The sequence below is a fragment of the Andrena cerasifolii genome, chromosome 2 (assembly GCF_050908995.1).
Source record: "Andrena cerasifolii isolate SP2316 chromosome 2, iyAndCera1_principal, whole genome shotgun sequence".
Classification (NCBI taxonomy): Eukaryota; Metazoa; Arthropoda; class Insecta; order Hymenoptera; family Andrenidae; genus Andrena; species Andrena cerasifolii.
Window position 1 is genome coordinate 2,520,871 of NC_135119.1, and position 21,538 is coordinate 2,542,408.

Consider the following 21,538-nt stretch of genomic DNA (forward strand, 5'->3'; position numbering starts at 1 on the left):
CATTTTAAATAAAATTTGTCATCTTAAATCTCACAAAAGTTGGTGGCCCCCTTCACGGGAGGCCGCTAAACATATCTAGCCCCAACAAACTCCGATTAACGATGCGAACGAAAACCCAGAACGAGTGCATTTTCCTAGGATTTTCCGAGTTTTGCTTTGCATCGACTGACGGAGTTGGTTGGGATTAGATAAGACTGACTCCTCTACTCTTAAGCTAATAGGCGCAGGTACTGTAATAGGGCGAGCTACACTTGTGAGTGCAAAGAACGTCGACAATTCGCAATTTTCACATTCTGATCAGAAGACATTCTAGGTATCATAGTCATAATTTCATAATCATAACGCGGAGACAATATCACATTTAACTGCTTGAAGTTCATTCCGTTCATTAGTGATGTTAGCCGAAAATGATCGATAGTCGAAAGAGGATCGGCTGTCAGTCGGAATTCTCAACTAACTCATTTACTTAGGTGTGTCATGCATACCCGGGTACACTGCGTTTCACATTAGAGCATACTCGTTTCGCGCAGGGATACATTGTTGATTGGTAGACAACCGGCAGGGAAAGTGCTACGACCAATCGCGTGTGTCAGATCCGTGGGAGCTGCGCAGATCGATCGCAAATCGATAGGGGCGTTGGTACACTCTTATATGGAACGCAGTGTAGCCGGGTAATCTTTGTCTACCCGGGTATCTCACGGGTAATCTTTGTCTACCCGGGTATCTCACGGGTAATCTTTGTCTACCCGGGTATCTCACGGGTAATCTTTGTCTACCCGGGTACTCGGCGGGTAATTTTTGTTTACCCAGGTATCTCACGGGTAATTTGTGTCTACCCGGGTATCTCACGGGTAATTTTTGTTTACCCGGGTATCTCGCGGGTAATTTTTGTCTACCCGGGTATCTCACAAGTAATTTTTGTCTACCCGGGTATCTCACAGGTAATTTTTGTCTACCCGGGTACTCGGCGGGTAATTTTTGTCTACCCGGGTATCTCACGGGTAATTTTTGTCTACCCGGGTATCTCACGGGTAATTTTTGTCTACCCGGGTATCTCACGGGTAATTTTTGTCTACCCGGGTATCTCACGGGTAATTTTTGTCTACCCGGGTATCTCACGGGTAATTTTAGTCTACCCGGGTACTCGGCGGGTACTTTTTGTCAACCCGGGTATCTCACGGGTAATTTTTGTTTACCCGGGTATCTCACGGGTAATTTTTGTCTACCCGGGTATCTCACGGGTAATTTTTGTCTACCCGAGTACTCGGCGGGTAATTTTTGTTTACCCGGGTATCTCACGGGTAATTTTAGTCTACCCGGGTACTCGGCGGGTAATTTTTGTCTACCCGGGTATCTCACGGGTAATTTTTGTCTACCCGGGTACTCGGCGGGTAATTTTTGTCTACCCGGGTATCTCACGGGTAATTTTTGTCTACCCGGATACTCGGCGGGTTGGGTAGTAACAGCTCTATGTAAACTATCAACAGTTATTCAATTCATGATGGAGCATTAAAATAATATGGGAGGATAACCTATCGCAAACAACGAATAATTATTATTCAGCTGATCTGCTCTGCTACACACAATTCATTTGAATAGTTACCTTAAATAAATATTTGTTTGAATCAATTGGAATAATGCCCAACTCTGATCTCGACGTTATTAAAGCATGCCTAGAAACACAAGTTTTCTTACCAAGTATGTCCAAACATCCGAGCTCGGATATCATCGGGCTGGTGTTAATTTGGCACATGTAACAATCTCTATCCGACTCCTTTAGCTGACGAATATGGAGCCGCCACGTGCCGTTGACGACTTCCTCCGTGGCTTGGCTACTTCCTGTCACCCCGAAGGCGTTACCGGATACTGCACCGGACCCGGAACTTCCGCCGGTCTCGTACGAGACCGCGATACGTGCATTATGCGTTACTGTCCTCGCGTGGACCGAGAGAATCGTCTGGTCTGAGGCACGTAGCCAGCCAACCTGGAAAATCCATTGTCATTTCCCTGCTCTTGCTGTGCCAACGAGCAACTCGTTACCGCAACAGGAATTTCCATGTAGTTGCTGAGATAACCTTTAATGATTCCCCCGGGTATCTGCGCGCTACTTTATTGAGAAAGCCTTTTTTAGCCTCCGATTCATTTTCCACCGGGAATCAAACGATTTCAAAATAAATTTCGAACGACATTTTGATTTGACACATTTACTTTGAACAGCTCCTTTCGAACTTAATACTTTACTTCGTTGTATCAAAGATTTTTGTTAATCATTCAAAGAAGAGCAAGTACCAAGATTGCAATGACATGTAAAACATAAATTTTAATTCGAATTGAATGGAGCAAGTTAAATATAAATTAAACAGATCATGTCGATTTGAATAACATAAATGAGAAAATTCAACCCGGTTTGATTTTATTAACATAACCCACTGTGAATGATCACAATTAATTGAACTATATTACATATTTGTCGAGCGAAACGAGTACGTCCAATATAATATCTACTTAGTAAAGCACCGAAACAATGCTACAATGGAATTAAACTATGCGCAGGTGTGTATTACGACATACCTAGTGTGAGGCGGACGACGAGGGACACAAAGCATTATAAAAACAAACTTGTCAAAAAGTTTAAACTATGACGACAATCCAGCAGTACCAACGGTAAGACCGCAGGGAAAACTAAAGTAAAACAACGTTTATAAATTTGGCTAGCATTTTCGTACCCAGGAAAAGATCCCCGGAAACTATTTGGACTTGACGGGAAGCCGAGCTTCTCTTAATCCGTCCCTGCCTGCAAAGCTGCCTTGAGTGGCTTTCTATAGACCGAATATTTCATCTAGGTGGATACTTTACGGGTGGAATCTGTCGACGGAGAAAATGTGTCTTCTTCGCCTCTACTTTATCCACGATCTCCCCCCTTCCCTCCCCTTTCCCTCCCCTATCTATCGTTCTGCCTCTCTTCTCATCTTCTCCTCTTTCTCGCGCTTTCTGTACCTTTGCTTCCCTCTCCTATTGCTTCTCCTTGCAATATAGATACAGATTTCGATCGGAAAACTTATTACTAAATATAGCCAACCTCGGAGGGAAGACGACTCTCTCGGCCGGATTAGGGTGAAGGAGAAGTTGAGGTGTGGAAGAATTTCCCACAAACACGAACACAATCGCGGAACTGGAATGCGGACGGAATCATTCTTTCTCTCTTTTATTTGCCATATTTTTTTCCCCCTTTTCTCGTGCAACGTGTAAGCGATTTAAGTCAATCCAACTGCGATCTGTTTGACTTTTACGCGGACGCGCGGGCACGTACAGCGTGTTGCATGAAGATTAAGTGGCCGTTGATGTAAGAGAAATTGAGGGGAAAAGAGAGGCGAATGGGGGGGGGGGGGAGCAAGAATTTTTCATTTTCGGTGATTCAATTTCATCGCGTATCTGTCACTCTCGAATTCCTGAGTGGCATTTTTTAATTATTCGCCTTGTTTGTTCGCGTCGAATGAAATTCCATGCGGGATTACCTATCGCCAAATATTGCTGAATACCGTTCTATTAAAGGTTCGCTGTTATAAATGATAGTAACCGGAATGGAAATTTTTTATCGTTTCTCTGGCAATCTATTATACTATCGGACAAAGAGTAAAATGTTCTACGTGTGAAGTAATAAAGTAGAAGATTTACGGTGTAATGATACGTGTAACTTTTTCTGGATAAAACTAGTATTGCAGTGGCAACTATAATACTTCACTGCAACATATGAAAACATTTTTTGGAACTGAATCCAACAACATGTAATGCATACAGCGACAATGGCCAGATTCGTCCAATTAACGATTATAATTTTTTTACCAAAAATTTATTTGTTTACCAAAAATTTATTTGTTTACCAAAAATTTATTTGTTTACCAAAAATTTATTTGCTTACCAAAAATTTATTTGTTCACCAAAAATTTATTTGTTTACCAAAAATTTATTCGTTTACCAAATATTTATTTGGTTACCAAAAATTTATTTGTTTACCAAAAATTTATTTGTTTACCAACAATTTACTTGTTTACCAAAAATTTATTTGTTTATTAGAATAATATCTGAATGAATATGTTCATAACGTGTACACTTTTAAATAAACATCTTATACTATTGATTTATTAAATTACGTAATAATCTTGCATTTGTATTATATTCGATTTCGTAAAGATTATAACCTTATATTTTCACAAAATACAATTTAGGCAAATGCTAGGGTAAATGTGCCTTATTTCGGCCCCTACCCAATAGTCAGCCTTTTCGGAAATAAATTGCTTAGAAAGAAATAAGAAATTAGGAATAAAATCTTATATATTTAAACGAAACAATGTTCAGTGTACTCTCTCCTTCGAATTAGGGAAGTTTCATGCCTTTAGCGGTAAAAATATGAATTGCAGAAAGCTTTATTGTGTTGGCGATTGAATGGTTGACGACTGGTGAGTCAATTTGAATTAATTTAGTACTACAGGCGACACTTGGAAATAGTGCATACTAACACTAATACGAAGTTTTTTATGTTGAAATTTTGAATACGCGATTAATAACATTCGAATGAACTTTTAGTGAAATTATAATTGCATTTAAACTTAGGTTAGTAAGTATTTTTTTAAGTGGCCGACTATTGGCATTAAAAATATAAACAAAAACCAACAGTCAGCTGCCCCGGCTGGCTACTGCATATTGTTAAGAAATCGCCAATTTGGACCGTATTTACCAAACAAATAAAGCTCACTTTGCTGAATCATCCGTTTTTATTGTTTTTCGCCAAAATTAATGTAAAACCAGTGGTTGGTCGTCTAAAACACAAAACGGCTGACGACTAGGCGACTGGTCTAGTAGTCGGTCGTTATAATTTAAATAATTAGAATTTTCAGAAAAAAGAAATTTTTAAATTTTGAGTACACAAATCATGAATTTTAAACCGCTTAACATTCTGACGATTAACAGTAACTATACTGATAGACGACCCTGGCTGACTATTGGTAAAAAGGACGTTTCTGGGTATTTTAGATATTTTAAATAAAAATTGTTATACTATTAAAAAAATCATCCACACATTTAAAAAATAGATACTTTAAAAAATTTAACTGCCAATAACGCATTTAAAAAATAGTTTATTAATAATTACAACGCGTAACATGAATTTCCGCTTTCCCTTAAATGGCCGACTACTGGCACAGTTACCCTACTATAGATTTGCATTGCACGAACAAATTTTTATCTAATTGTGAAATGAGAGATCATTTACGGAACTCGTTTTTGAGAAGGTAGCAAAATGCAGGCTTTGATGGTCTGTATGTTTTAAAAAAATCCAATTTAACAAAATGATGCCCCCTGCCTCTCTACCACCCCGATTTAACATGAACTGCATCGTATTTCAATTTCATAAAAATCCCTGACATCAAGTGCAAGAAGTGATTGATTTGACGTAAAATAACCCAACTGATATATTTTGTAAGCACTGTTCTTAGCTGTATTTAGTATGCAATAAATCGTCTTTGGTAGAGTTTATTTTTACGGAACTGCCATTTACGCTTTTATGTCGTTAACCCTTGAGCGGGCGCGCTTTGTGAACTCCGTTCACCGATCTGCGTATTTCCTTCATTAGGTTTCGGTAAAACAAACATTCTCTCCACGCGATCGTGGTGTGGTTTGAAGAACCCTATGATGCTTGTGACAGTTGATTTTCATTTTTGATGCTAAAAATGTTTTACATATACTATTTTTGTGTTTTTAAATACATATACTGCATTTTTGGATACATTGCTAATATTTTCCCATCGCATTTAATTTAAGTTACCACTGTCAACAGAGAAACCGTTTCTGAAGTGTAATATATAAAGGGGCTGAAATGATTATTTTCAACTGATGAACTGACAAGGAGAGTATTTTAGGTGTCCGCCTCCGATCATTTTGATTTTTGGATATGTTATAGAGGACCGAAAAATAAGAAATACGTGTGTGACGTCCCACTATTTTTCGCGCAGTCGTAATTAGAGTCTTCCCCACAAATTACTCCAAATCTTCGCCAAAATCCCTCGAATTCAAATCTTACCCCTTTTTCCCAACCACCGACCACCTTAGTGGTCCCCATCTCAAGATGATCAACGACGAAATCCCCTTCCCTCTACGCCCTATGAGGCACGATCTCCTCCCTCACCTTCAAAGTCTAAACAAGTCCCTCGTCCCAAAAACCCTCTTACATCGAGACTACGTCTCACGACCTCCCTCCGACCCACCGAGTCAAAGCCACTCTTACCTCGTTCCAATCAAAACACGCAAACCACATTTAACTAGTTTGAGTCCCCCTTCTCGAGCGCCCCTCATAAAAACCCCGGAAATAATATTGCGAAGTCCTTTTCGAATGCCCTTTATAAAAAACCCGGAAGTCTTATTGCGACGCATATTTCGTGCATGAGTCACGGTGCATACCGCGTACACCCCTCATACCTAAACACCGTATAAATACAAGGGCCCCAGAGGCCGCAGCCCTCTTCTACGGAAATTTCTTCTACGGAAATCTCTTCTACGGAAACATTCCTAAGAATGTAACATTTTGCTAAAACGTGCATTAAAATCAGTGCAACTACGCTCGACGAGAGATTCACCTTCGACAACCATTGTAAGCGACTATAATTACTTATTTTATTATCGCATATCACCACCATTTATATTGTAACTATTGCTCTCCCCTTTCATATTTTTCCTTATTGCTTTTCATATTCTCGTCTATTGCTAAACTTATATTGTTAGATATTATTATTCACTGCTAATACTTATTGCATTTCATATTCTTGTCTATTGCTAATACTCGCATATTTCATGTTCATCTATATATTGCTATTGATTACCATTTATATAAATGTTTTGTGCTAATGCTTAACGTCCCACGCATTATTATAATATTACCACATATGCTTTAAACTGAATAAACGTTCTTATTCTAAATAACGCTTCGAATTATTGTAGTGATCCTTCGGTTACGGAATTACCGAATCATAACAAGCTACTGCAACAGCTGATCTCGGTTCGCGAACTCCGGGATTTCTTACAGTGTTTACAAGGCTTACTTTCGTATAGGCCTTGTACGACCATACCGTTACCACTATTATAAAGAAATATAACGCGAGGTTTCTTATATTAATGCAACGGTAAATCCAATTATCAGGACTTTAAATACCCATGCTTGTGTCTAACGGGTGTCACTCTGGTGCTTGATTACTGCTTTACCTTCCCTGGTTGCTTGTGCCGCGAAGCTGGTTTTCGTGCCAAGACTCCCAATTTGCTAGTGCCGCGAAACTGGTTTTCGTGCCTAACTCCCATCGTTCCTAGTGCCGCGAAACTGGTTTTCGTGCCTAACTCCCATCGTTCCTAGTGCCGCGAAACTGGTTTTCGTGCCAAGACTCCCAGTTTGCTAGTGCCGCGAAACTGGTTTTCGTGCCTAACTCCCATCGTTCCTAGTGCCGCGAAACTGGTTTTCGTGCCTAACTCCCATCTTCCTAGTGCCGCGAAACTGGTTTTCGTGCCTAACTCCCATCGTTCCTAGTGTCGCGAAACTGGTTTTCGTGCCTAACTCCCATCGTTCCTAGTGCCGCGAAACTTGTTTTCGTGCCTAACTCCTGCCTCACTTTGTGCCGCGAAGCTGGTTTTCGTGCCTAAACTCCCTCAACTAGCCTTGTGTCGCGAAACTGGTTTTCGTGCCAAGGCTTCCTCCCGATCTACCCCAACTATGTCATTCCCCTAAAAAGACCTTCACCCGGGACGTGACAACGTGTTTTTTCATTTTTCCCCGTTTTCACATTTGGGGGGTGAAAACTGCGTTCAAAGTTAGGGTTGAAAAATCATTTTTGTGGAATATCTCGAGAACTATTAGAGATAGGGGAATAGTGTCAATGGACGAATTTTATGTCTTCGAATGCGAAATATGACTGACTCACCAGATTTTCAAAAATCCACAAAAATGATTTTTCAACCCTAACTTTGAACGCAGTTTTCACCCCCCAAATATGAATACGGGAAAAAATAAAAAACACGTATTTCTTATTTTTCGGTCCTCTATAACATATCCAAAAATCAAAATGATCGGAGGCGGACACCTAAAATACTCTCCTTGTCAGTTCACCACGCGCCTGCACGTGTACCTCTCATTGGCGCGCCCGCCCGAGGGTTAAATAAGAATAATAGATGAAAAAGAATTAACCTATTAAGCTCGGTCATTTATTGATCAGAAACGTCCCCAATGTGTTGAAAATTATATGTTTAATAACTATTACAAATAAATTGTCTCATTTAGGCCACAGTATAAAATAATGTAGTATAACTTAAGAAGTTATTTACTCGTTTTGTACGATTGAAGTTTCAAAATTTTCGTGATGAATCAACTAATTGTATCCCACGCGGGGAATTTTTGAATGACGAGTTAACTCGTCTGCTCCCGTTAACAGGTTAATATTACACTTTACGAAAAAGAAAAAGACTTGGTAATATTGAGTATGCCATTTCAGTGTTCGAATTGTGTTGAAATTCATCAATTACTCATGTTTTATTTTTAGATGCAGTGCCATTGTCGCGAATGCATGAGAATTTAATCGTGGTCCGCCGTTCGATTTTATAATGTCAATTTCGTGGAACGTTACCCTATACTTTCCGATGTTGCGAACGCTGCAGGAAAAGACGACTTCGCGGCCAATCGCAGCCGTCTGATTCCCAACTGGAGCGACAAACACGGGTCCCGCAGCAGTGATCGAATCTAAAACAATAAAGAACATTATTGCATACAAGTGAATTTTTCATTTTGTTTATTACTTACTGATTCATATACGGACAAAGAAACATGAAAAATTGAAATACCGTAAACTGGGGGAACATGGGCAGCACGGGGTAACATTGGTATGCGCCGGGATTACATTGTTTTACTTCAGATTAGCGAAACTTAACCCGTTAATGTTATCTATATGATGTGCCAATGTTACCCCGGTGCAGTAACGTTTTTAACACGTATTAAAGAAGGAAAAGGACAAAAATTTTATGCATTTTGACACTTGCAGTACAATCACAAAAGATGCAATGTTATGATAGGATACTTAAAGCAAATGTAAACATGTTAATTTTTACATTATATAACAAAATGTTTCAAAAACCTGCTAATGTTCCCCCAGTTTACGGTATCGATATAGAAAACTGTTTTTATCATCAACAGACGCGGTCGCGTCTGGAATCTAATTCCCCTTCCCCCTCTACCATAGGCACACTGAGCGACCATGTCTCTGTACACGAATGCTAGCGAAATGGGTAAGATCCCGCAACTATTTTGGCCTTATTATCTTATCTTAGACATAGTTCCGGTGTTTTAACATGATCCAGCGAATAATTATTTTTTTTAACCCATTCGTCGTTTTACTTAATGTTTCAAGCTGTTTTTCTAAAAGATAAAAGAATTATTCTGAATTAATAGTTATCAAAATGATACTTTTTTTACGAGACAGTCAGACGTCACGTAGCGCTAGTACTTGACGCCAGTAGATGTCGCCATTCTCGTTTTACTTCTCCACTTGACGCCAGTAGATGTCGCCTTTCGAAAGCAGAATCTAGTGATCCTCTAAGAAGTGATCGGTATAACTGCAGCCATTTTGGAGCAAAACCGGAAATAACATAACCTAAATGTTTATCTATCTCTTTCTATCAGTATTTCTCTCTCTCTTTCTGTCAGTATTTCTGTCTCTTTCTATTAGTATTTCTGTCTCTTTCTTTTACAGTTTCTGTCTCTGTCTACTTCCGCTTTTGCTGCAAATCGCGGCAACCGATCAGCACCGATACACGTTGTTCCAATCACTGCCTAGAGGATCACTAGCAGTAGCATAGGCACACTGAGCGACCATGTCTCTATACAGGAATGCTAGCGAAATGGGTACGGCCCCTCAGCTATTTTGGCCTTATTATCTTATCTTAGACATAGTTCCGGTGTTTTAGCATGAACAAAAATTCACAAATTATGAAAAAAGTGATGACCCCCCTCCCCCTCCATAAGCATGACTCATATATGAAAAAAGCTAATTCCCTTTAATTCTCGAAAAAATTAAAAAAGTTCAGATGCAAAGATTGTGAAATCAACTTTGCTAATTCCAATTGTATACAAATCAATTCAGTGCTCAGATTTTCAACTTCGATTTTAAGTAACGCAGTTCGACAAAATTTTACTTTTTTCGGACTTGTCACATTCAAAAGCCGTTTCTTATAGTTTTTCTTGCGCTGAAAACTAATCCGCAAACCGTTTGTCGCCATCACCCTCAGGTTTTGATAAATTCGATTTTGAAAAAAAAAATGGAAATTTTTAACTTTGAAAATCTTTTGTGTCGAAACGGTAATACTTATTCGGTTGCTTGTTATGTCAAATTATTCTCTAAACCCTCCCGAATACAACGATATAAGTTATTATTGCATTAAGAAGATTTAAATATGTTTAAACATCGATCAAAGGGGAAAGGACACCCAAAATGCACCCATTTTTGAAGATATCTTTTAATTTATTTTCAAATCTAAGGGTTTAGGAGAAAAACTGACTACTCCACGCGATTTAGCAGACATTTTTCCATTGGAAAGCATCAACAGAAGTGGTAAGTCACGTTTTGTTTTCAACACAGAAGCGGAATAGTTTGGCAAAACATGCGGCGTCGACAGTGGTAGTCAACAGCGACGCGCGATCCATTGTCGCTCAGCGTCACACAATCGCTTAACGCGCGTGAATATCACTGTTGGCGCCGCAGGTTTTGCCAAACTATTTCGCTTCTGTATTGAAAACAAAACGCGACTTTCCACTTCTGTTGATGCTTCCCGAAGGAAAAATATCTGCTGCATCGCGTGGAGTAGTCAGTTTTTCTCCTAGACCCTTAGTTTTGAAAATAAATTTAAAGATTTCTGTAAAAATGGGTGCATTTCGGGTGATCTTGTCCTTTTGATCGTTGTTTAAACATATTTAAGTGTTCATAATGCACTAATCACTTATATCGCTGTATTTGGGAAGGTTCATAAGATAATTTGACGGAACAAGCAACCGAATAACTATTACCGTTTCGACACAAAAGATTTTCAAACTTGAAAATTTGCAGTTTTTTCTCAAAATCGAATTTTTCCAAAGCTGAGGGTGATGGCGACAAACGGTTTGCGGATTCGTTTTCAGCGCAAGAAAAACTATAAGAAACGGCTATTGAATGTTACAAGTCCAGAAGGTTGTTGAACTGTGTGATTAGCGGGCCGTTGTATAAGAAAAAAATCCGCATCTCTCTTAATCCACTACTGACTTTGATTCGTTTAAATTAGTCTCTGCCAAGTTTTTATTATCTTCACTCGTAAAATGATCTTCATACGGCCCGCTAATTACTTAAAACCGAAGCTGAAAATCTGAGCACTGAATTGATTTGTATACAATTGTAATTAGCAAAGTTTATTTCACAACCTTTGCATCTGAACTTTTTTAAATTTTTCGAGAATTAAAGGGAATTAGCTTGTTTCATACATGAGTCATGTTTATGGGGGTGGGGGGATATCCCATGTAACCAGAAGGCAATAGTACATAAACAGCGGTATGTGTGTAGAAACATCAGCATAAACTGATTAAATATTACGTATCATATGCAGAGTGTTTTCAAAATAGGATGCAGGGGTTACTAGGCTGTAAAAAATGCCGCTTTTAAAACCACTTAAACCCGTTTTTCGATGTTACCAGTTGCCTGTTTTTATTCATCGCGTGGACTGTGCAGTGTGAAAGCAAAGGATTATCTTACCACATCTTGCTTTGACGTTTACAAAACACAGCGTATGGGTGTCCCCCTGCCCCCTTCCATTTCCTCGCACACTTCACATGTGCGTATTATAGAGTAGGAAAGCGGCATTCCTGCCAAATCGATCACTTTTTGGGGTAAATGTCTGGGAGTTTGATGAAAGCGAAATATGGTGTAGTCTACGTGCAATTAGGGTGGAGGAGGTATGAATTACCTTTTTGCTGCTTCCGAATTTGTTTAAAAAATATGGACCGTAAAAAATTGAAATTTCTGCGTATTTTCGCGAAAATGGTATCTACAAATTAACTTTCACCCTCGGAACTATACTTCGCACGAAGTTGGTTCTTCTTTCATTTTAATCAGGAAGTAGTGGCCTTGGTGAAAAATTTATGAACAAATTCTTGTTTTTCAATTAAATATCATGTTTCTAAAAATAGTTATATGACTATTGTTAGTTTTAACATAAGATTTTCGCTATCTGTGGTGGAGATTTTCAATTTCACTTCAGAGCGAGCAGCTAAATACCGCGGTGCGCTCTTTTTTAGATAAGCGAAATGATATCTCCAAATGACGTTGACAAGTTTCATAACCCTCTGAACGATGTCATTTATATCTCCAGCAGAGCTTTATTGGCCTACGCTTGGCCAATGAAAGTTTTTTCATAATACAAAGTGAAGATATAGGGGAGACCGGGGCAAAGTGACGCAAAATAAGTTTGAAGTCGAATAAAATTTTTCCCTTTCAATAAAAATGTGTGGAAATAGATTTATAATATAATTTGAACATTACTATTGATAGATGACGAATAGCAATACTTAAAATAAACTTAAAGTATATTAAAATTCAACTTGAAAAGAAAATGTCAAAACCACCACTTTACCCCATATATGGGGTAAAGTGAGCTGAAATAAAATACGAGTTTTAATTAAGGATATAGGTAATTATTAACCCCTTGCGTTGGGATGACGTGTGTAGCACGTCAGTTTCTGATTTTTTTGAACCGTGGTTGTCAAAAACTTTGGCAGATTTTTCATTTTTTTTAGGTTAGATTCTGTTTCATCACGCCGCGTGATTTCCCAGTTACATAGCTGATAGGTTAGGTTATTGCGCACATCACTCGCGCATCTTTTCTTTGTAGCTCAATTTACCCCTGTCACTTTGCCCCGAATGTGTACTCAGTGGAAAATTATTTAATAATGTTAGGTTTGATGTTTTCTCAAACGCGTGTACATGTATGTTTATAAGCTTGTTATAAACACGCAGAAAAAAATTGGAATTAAAATAACACATTTAAGACTCATTTATCCAAAAAGCTAAATTGAAAAGAAAACCAATTGGCAGTCCCTAAAACTTCATTTTTAATTTTTTAAATGAATTTCCATTTTTCGATATCTGAATGTGCATAATTAGCATTGCGGTATTACACACATTTATTACGTCATCAAAATTTGTAAATATAATCTATTGTTAAAGAATAAATTAAGGAAGCTCATTTTACCCCGAAATTCACGTTGCCCCGGTCAACCGCGAGAAGAAGGTTGGCATTCTCCATCAAGGAATAATATTATTTAGAGTGAAAGGCTTATGGGGTCAGTGGCGGATTTAGAGGGGGGGGGGGCACTCCCTCAAGGGAAAAATACTTATTTTAATTTGCAAAATACTTATTTTAACTTAGCAATATGAGGGAAAATATGATAAATTGATACCAAAAAAACACTATTTCATTTAGCAGGAAAATATCGGAAAGGTCCCTGATTTATTTCTTAGACCTACGCCCCCCCCCTCAAGAAAATCTTGGATTCGCCCCTGCGCCCTCCCGCCCCCTAGAAAATCCCAAATCCGCCCCTGTATGGGATGCAGGTAAGAACCCCCAAAAATCGTCAAAATCTTCTCCGCAACTCGCTAAGCTTAAACGCTGGAACAAATATGGAAAGTAATTTAGTCGAGTAGCGAGGAGTTTAGTAATTTATCATTGTTGTACTAAACTACTCGACTAAATTTTAGTGCCCATACACGGTAAATTCCTAAATTACTCGCTACTCAAATAAATTACTGGACGCGTCTAAACCAGCCTTAAGGTGGTAGTGGACTATTTCCGCTTCAAAAAAATCAATTTTTTTCACTGATTCTGAAAGTCCTTTATTAATTTTGACAAAAATCGTCTTTAATCAGTTATAAAATGTTTTAGAAATATCCAATGTTGTTGAAAGAATTCTACACTTCCAGTAAAAATTTCAAGTGAAAATATTCATTGGTTCAAGAGTTATGATGTACACCGTGTCTGAAAATGGTGTTTCGAGGAAAACGGCTTCAAAGTAAAGTCCCCTATGCCAATATCGCTCTGCGAGGCCGTTACTTGACGGTGCACTCAATTACGTTCACTGCTACAGCTTCTACAATTATTTTAATTTCTTCGTGAAATTTTGTTTAAACAAAAATTGAAATTAATATTTTCAACAAAATTTCATGAAGAAATTAAAATAATTGTAGAAGCTATAGCAGCGAACGTAATTAACATTTTAAACAAAATTTCATGAAGAAATTAAAATAATTGTAGAAGCTATAGCAGCGAACGTAATTAAGTGCACCGTCAAGTAACGGCCTCGCAGAGCGGTATTGGCATAGGGGTCTTAACTTTAAAGCCGTTTTTCTCGAAACACCATTTTCAGACACGTTGTACATCATAACTCTTGAACCAATGAATATTTTCACTTGAAATTTTTACTGGAGGTGTAGAATTCTTTCAACAACATTGGATGTTTGTAAAACATTTTATATCTGATTAAAGACGATTTTTTCCCCGTAAAAATGTGGGGAAAAGATTAATTCGTGTGTAACTTCCACAATTTTTGTTCAAATTCATCGGCGAAGTTCCACTCTGTAGATTTTGGTGTATAAAGTGGCCCCACCCCCAAAGCATTTTGCTTTCAGTTGACTGGCTCACCTGAATCGATGTAGGTACACCACCTGCAGCGGCGTGTCGTGCAGGGCTATCTTCAACGATTAATAACTTCGACAATTTTATACATTCCGACTATTTTTTTTTTTTTTTGGGTAATTACTCGCAAACGTGCCCACAATAGACTGCGAAAAGCATGAGTATAACGATTATTTGGTATCAAAGTAATTTAGCGTCAAAGAAACCAATGATTTTACATATCCAATAGTCCACCCCCTCCTTAAGGGGTTCTGCCTAGTCTGGCGGTCGAAAAGAGGCGAATATTTGTGAATTTTTTTTGAAGAAGCGGAAGCGTATATTTTTACAGAACTTTTTGCGCTTAAAAGAGCAACATTTAAAGATCATTTGGTAATTTTTTCATAGAAAAATATTTACGTTCATAATAAAATAACAAGCGACATCCAAGAAGCATTTTTAAAAATTTGGTTTTGCGGTGAGCACTGCCATTCGAAACTAGATTATCTAAAATCAAAAAACAAAAAAGATTTCGTTAGTATATTAATGTATCCTCAGGTGGACGGAGAGAATTTTCCGAAATATTAAGTTAAAACAAAATGGCGGCTATTTAAAGTTGAAATCCTGATTTTTTCCTGCAAAAATTACACGAAGAAACACGCGATGGCTTGACAACCGCCCAAATTATTTTTTAAAAAATATAATTTATAAAAAAAAATTTATAAAGTTCTTTTTTAACATGGAGAGATCTTCAAAAGGTGCCCCGACGCCTCCAGAAGGGAATCTCCCGCGGGCGCCAGGGTAGTGTGGGATTTCTACCCACTAAAACCCCACGGCCACTATGAAATTTTTAATAATTTCCATGTAAATGTCTCTATTATTAAGCCCCATTGGCAGAAACGCTCGGACACCTGTTTACTCATTTTCGACATAGATCCATCGTGCCAAGGCTCATAAAAATCGGCGTCTACCACATGGTGTACTCCCCTTGTGAGTGAGCCGGCAAAGATTTTTAAATTATGATCTCTATGGAGGAGAGCAACCTTTAGAGTGTCATTCAGTGCGATACATTCCACAGTAAAAACAGCAAGTATTCGGAGTATTTCTTTTTATGCAAATGTTTAGTTCCTGACACATACAAGCCGGTCTCACTGAGTTTGATCCGGAAATTTTACTCCGATCATTGTACACAGTGTATAAATTGTGTTTTGGAAAACGTTGTTCCATGTAGTGTTGGGATTAGCATTCCTTTAAGTAGATTTCCGAAATTAGCATTGATCGGATTTGAGGTAATAAAATTGTATTAACCCTTAACTGGTATCCTGGGGTCGCTCGTGACCCCAAGCACCCAAAGTTCGATGTACAATTTTCGGTTGTCTAAGTTGGTAAACTGAATTTCTAATAAATTTTATAATAATAGTTTAACTTTCTACGCTCCTATTATTTTCTACATTACCTAAGATAAAAATATTCATAGTGATTGCTCTAGTGTCGACTTTACAAATTTCTGTGTCCTTTTTTATTTGGGGTCTGCCACGACCCCAGTATACCAGTCACGTTTGCCAAAAACAGTATACCAGTTAAGGGTTAAAACCAATACAATAGATATCGTATTGATCGCGTATGCGTACATTTGTTTAATCCTCATAATATCCTGAATGCAATGTTTTATGAGTCTTTTCATTTTATGTCCTTTCTTCTTGTTTTTTTTTTAATGATACTAATTCAATGTTTTATTAACTTGGATACCCGTGTTTGACAGAGTACTTTACTCAAATAACTATTGCACAAACATTCTGTACGATCACAAATCAGTGGAATGAGTGGAGCGGCTAATAAGATTGTAGTCGGTGTACTAACGCGATAGCCTAAAGGGCCCTATACACGTTGAGATCTGTATCGATACATGTTGTAAATATCACTATCGCGATACAAATCTCAACGTGTATTTGACTGTCTCGGATCAATGTGTCGGTATCAGCTGGTATCGTTGCCTGTATCAATGTACTGAAATGTCGACACCACGAGCGTGCAACTGATACGAATATCTACATGTTTTAGTGTATATGGCGTGGTCGCGTTACGAAGGTTTACTTTTTTTTTAATCTACACTTTTAGATGTTTTAGATGTAACAACCGAAAAATAAGTTTAGCATTTAAGAACGTTATCAGAAAATTCCATGAAACCGCGTTTTGAACTGATGTCTCATGAATCCGCCTCAACGTGTAGGTATGTGTTGTTTGATACTTGACACAAATCTTAGACGCATGTATCGCGATTATAGGTCTCACGTGTATGGGGCCGTTAAATTGTTTGTTATATCTGAAACACATAGAGAAGAGGGCAAAGAAGATCCCCTTTGATGGACTCCTTTATGAACTAATCTAGTTTCATTACCTAATACATCTGTGTGAATTAGTCTTTGGTATGTGAGAAATTGAATAAATCTAGTTAGGTGATTATAACAGCAGATGGTAGATAATTTGTTTATCATGATGTCACTATTAACATTATCAAAAGCACCTTATTCATTTAAGAGTATTGCTATGGTGTTTTTTTGTTGCTAAGATTTACAAGATTGTCTACATGATTGGCCCTTACGAAAGTCAGTTTGGTGGATACGGAGGATGTTCATATGTATATTCAAGTCAACACTAACCTGTTTTTAACTAGAGTTGCAAAGCATTTACAGAAGGCTGAAAAAAAGCAATCGGACGAACATTTTTTCCCTCAGATGTTTTAATAAAATAAATATAGGAATGTTTCCAATTCAATGGATTGTTCGCGGTGTACATTTGATTGTAGATATCTAATAGAATTAGTTTGTATTTCAAGGGAAGATTCTTAAGAACTTCATAATTGATTCCGTCAAGATATGGAGCTGATTTAGAATTACGTGAGCCAAGGGCCAAGTTGAACTTCGTTAGATGAAAATGTTTATCGAAAAACTCATTGGATTTACTTTTGAGCAAGTACGTAATTGGGATTGGTTGGTTGGAATCCACGGTGGACTTATATCAGTGACAGCGGCTAAAATTTGTATTTCTGCTTGTAGGTTATCTGCTACGTTTGTTAAATTTGTTTTTTAAGATTTTACATCTATCCCAAATAATATGAAAATTAATGTGTTTTGCAAATTCCCTAAAACTTTATTTTGTCTTTACTTACTTTAAATATATTTTTAGCGTGGCCAATTATATTTTTGTGATTTATTAAATCAACCACATTTTGTGTGAATATTCATTTTTTATAGGCAGCTCTTCTTAATCTTCTAATTTTATCGCATTTGGAGTCCCACCACGGAACAGAATTTCCATGCATAGAGCGATTAACAATTGCTTTTCTAGGTGTATTGAGTTTAATAGATATTGTTACTATGTTGACAAAGGTTTTGTATTTTTCACGGGCTGGTAATAAGTCACAGTTCGTTAAAATAAATTCTTTGTAAGCATTTTGTAAGAATTTCTAAGAATATTGACACTTCACTCCAGTTTGAATGAATAAAGTGTAATTTAAGGGATTTTTTATGATAACATTTTTCAGTATTAACATCTATAAAGATAGGTTAATGATCGGCCCCGGGTTTCATCGTAAGTTTTTAAGTGAACTTTATCTGCAATGTTCGTAGTTGAAAATATAACATCAAGGTTTGATATTTATTTCTGTAAAAATCTATGTGTGTAAATTAACTTCGATTATGAAGAAATAGATGCCGATTGTGAATGGTGGGTAGAAGTAAGTCTTTCGCCGTTATTGTCGTTGTTCGAACAATTCCATATTTTGTGATGAGCATTCAAATCTTCCATAAATATGTAATTTTTAGCTTTTTTTGACATTCTCAACTATTTGTTCGCAATGCGCTAGAGAGAGAATGAAACTCTCTATAACATAAGAGAGACCTATAACATATTATATTGAATGGGGGATTTACATTCCTGATATTTGTACCGCAGATTTGTACGGTGTATTTTTCACCGCTCCTGTAGGTGTTCCCCTCCATCAGCGAGAGCCGGAGTCCGCCGTACCCTGTATGTAACGCCACTAACCTTAAATAAAGTTCCGTTCAATATGAACAGCTGCGTAGTAGATTGTAAAAAAGGTCTAATTTTCTATATCCAAAAATTAAATTGTTAGAAAAAAGTGGATTGTGTTCGGTCTGTGCGAACCACCGAGTAATCTGGCAGGGTAAAGTTGTCCTGAGGTGTTAACCATGTAACGAGTTATATCGGTACGACGCTGGTCTTTCCCCTACCACTCGCGCCGGACGCGGCCCGCCGCTATCACGCGCAGCCGCGAGGTGGCTACGCGCGAGGCTGCGCTCGCGCTGGCGAAGTTAGCGCGGCGCCGCATATAGGCTAGCGCGGTGGGGCCAAACGGCAGTTTACCACGAGCGTTCGGCATCTGGATATTCTCTCCCAAAGCACTCTTGGAAGTCCAAGCAATGTCTTTGCGTATTTTTCACTCCCCTTACCTCCACGGCTCCTAGAGGACAGGGAGTTCGCGCCTACCTTGGGACGCAGGTCGACACCCACCGTCAATCTTAGGGACAGACTTCGTCTGCCCCAGAGGATAACCTACAGCCTCCGTTTCTCCCGCGGGTTTTACCCACCGGACTACAGGCTTCACGGTCAGGACCATTAGTGGAGACCACAGCCAAGGAACCAGTACGACCACTACCCCCAGTCCCTACCTGTTCGCCGACACGCAACTGAATCTCGCGTCGAACGCGATCCGCCATCGACTCCGGTCTAGTCGTCGCGTTAAAGTAAGGATTAGCTTAAGCCGCTATCGCATTGTTAGCCAGCTGGACCTGGATGGGATTTTTGTATACGCGGTACCTAGTCGAATAAAGCCCGTTATACCCTCGAAATCGCAGTCGGCGGCCCTGGACTACCATCCTCAGCCGGCACTACTGCGGCACCTTCACCGCTCCCCCGGTAACCCCAACGAGGAGCGGTTACAACCAGGTTTCCGTCACAAGCACGTCAGCCACGGCAAGAATGAGTTTGTTTCGCCTCAAAGGAAGGAAGCAAGCGATCCATAACATTAGCATGGCAAAGGCATTGTTTGCAAAGGGTTGTGATTTTCGCGCTTCGATGACAGTGTCTGCGTAAGACGGGGAGAGAGTGAGAGAGAGAGAGGTCACGTGTGCAACGTGACTAGTATATATGCGGGGGGAAACAGATCCCTTGAGAGACTGACGTACCTTTTTGAGAACAACACCGGTGGTGGGTTTTATTAAATTGTTACGCCAGTTAACATATTTGATTAGCGCGGGACATTGCCCAAAATTGGCTGTATGGTAGCCAGTGCAGTTAGCACATTTTGGAGGGGTCTCCTCCCTGTCTTTCTGGCAGTCTGAGGTGTGGTGCTTACCAGCGCATTTGATGCACTTAGGCGGGAGACTACAATTTGACGCAGAGTGGCCGAAAGCCTGGCACCGGAAGCATGGAGTATAGTTTTTATTCGAAATTTTTTTTTCCAGTATATTCTTGTGCTGAAAAGTGAACTAATTTTAGTGCCCTCATTTGGTAAGATGCCAGGGGGGAAGTTTATTCTACGTAGTGAACGTGTTTGTATCACTTGGGCTTTTGCCGCATATTATTGAACAGGAGTTGGGTTTTAGCCCTTTTGACTTTATTTCTTCGAGGATTTCCTCGGGAGGAGTTTTCTGGAGGCCCTTTAGGACCATTGACAAAGTACGGTCTGAATTTAGTGAGAACCTGGAATATTACCTTCATTTGGAGCAAGTTTAAAATTTTCGAAAGCGTCGACATTATCGAATTGAAGTCTAATCCTACTGTCAAGGTATTTAATACAAAAGGACTTGCCAAAGTGTTTGACAAGTTCGTTTTCAAAGGACAATGTTAAGTCGCAGAGGGGATTACTGACCTACGAGCCTACAGCTTATGCTATACACCTTTGGAAATATCTCGCCAAGACGAATCGATTGATACAATTTTTAACTTCGAAATCAGATGGGATCACCTCGAAAAATGACCTCAAAATTCGAGATGTTGCGCTTTTGAACAAAAGAAACCGGTAGTAAAATCCCAACCGGTCGGACGGACCTCAGGTAGGCACCTGAGGAAAAGCCGAGGGATCTAAGCGATATTCTAGCAGGCTGGGGCGGCTAATTTGCCACATGACCTTCATTTTAGGACCGTGTTGGGCCTGCGTTTGCCTAATTCACAAAGTTAACAAATTCTTATACAAAATATGTATTTTCAAATAATAAACAAAAATGTGAGATGATAAAGGTATTTGGTCATAGCGATAATAAACAAACCAAGAAAACTGCTTGTTCGAATACATTATTTATTCAGTACTGAATGTCTCGTCTGCTGACTTCATGCGAAAACAATTGCCAGCTACTGAGGTACCCAGCCTACAGAAAATCGGTATCGCGAGACTGTATCTCACGAAAATCGCCGTATGAATGCTATGGTGTACATTTCCATACAGCACACTTCGTTGCTGCAACGTTGCAGAAACGTTGCCGTGCAATATTGCACAGGGGCGGACACAGGAATAATGCTGCAACGTTCCGTGCAATATTGCGGTGCAACGATGCTGCAACTACCATTTAAACCTAAAATATTTCCCTGGTTTTTAATGATACAAAAAAATGTCTAAGGAAAAAATTTTTGCTTCAGGGAGATAATTATTGTGACGGAGAAGATTTTCTTTCTCAAGGTTATATTTTCCGAAATTTCAAGATCATCGACGGTTTTTGAATAGGATCTTTTCATTACTGTAACGTTATAACCAATAAAAAATACTAATTCAACTATGTATAATATCTTGTTTTTTTTGTCCAGCAAA

General features: G+C 38.7%; 3 protein-coding genes across 6 annotated transcripts in view; 1 reads left to right on the plus strand and 2 right to left on the minus strand.

Moving 5' to 3' along the window:
- LOC143378523 (uncharacterized) overlaps positions 1 to 21,538 on the plus strand; it is a 497,243-nt gene that overhangs the window by 405,465 nt on the left and 70,240 nt on the right. The gene's annotated exons all lie outside the window — the stretch shown is intronic.
- The window catches only part of LOC143378514 (acyl-CoA Delta-9 desaturase-like), a 271,792-nt gene that overhangs the window by 230,206 nt on the left and 20,048 nt on the right, over positions 1 to 21,538 (minus strand). The gene's annotated exons all lie outside the window — the stretch shown is intronic.
- Positions 1 to 21,538, minus strand: part of LOC143378509 (lachesin) — a 351,722-nt gene that overhangs the window by 100,470 nt on the left and 229,714 nt on the right. For all 3 annotated transcript variants that reach the window (XM_076830329.1, XM_076830328.1, XM_076830327.1), the window contains 2 exons: positions 8,658 to 8,770; positions 1,696 to 1,984 (listed from right to left, as the gene is read on the minus strand). In XM_076830329.1, the coding sequence (XP_076686444.1) occupies positions 1,696 to 1,984; positions 8,658 to 8,770 (402 nt within the window). The remainder of the gene's footprint in view (positions 1 to 1,695; positions 1,985 to 8,657; positions 8,771 to 21,538) is intronic.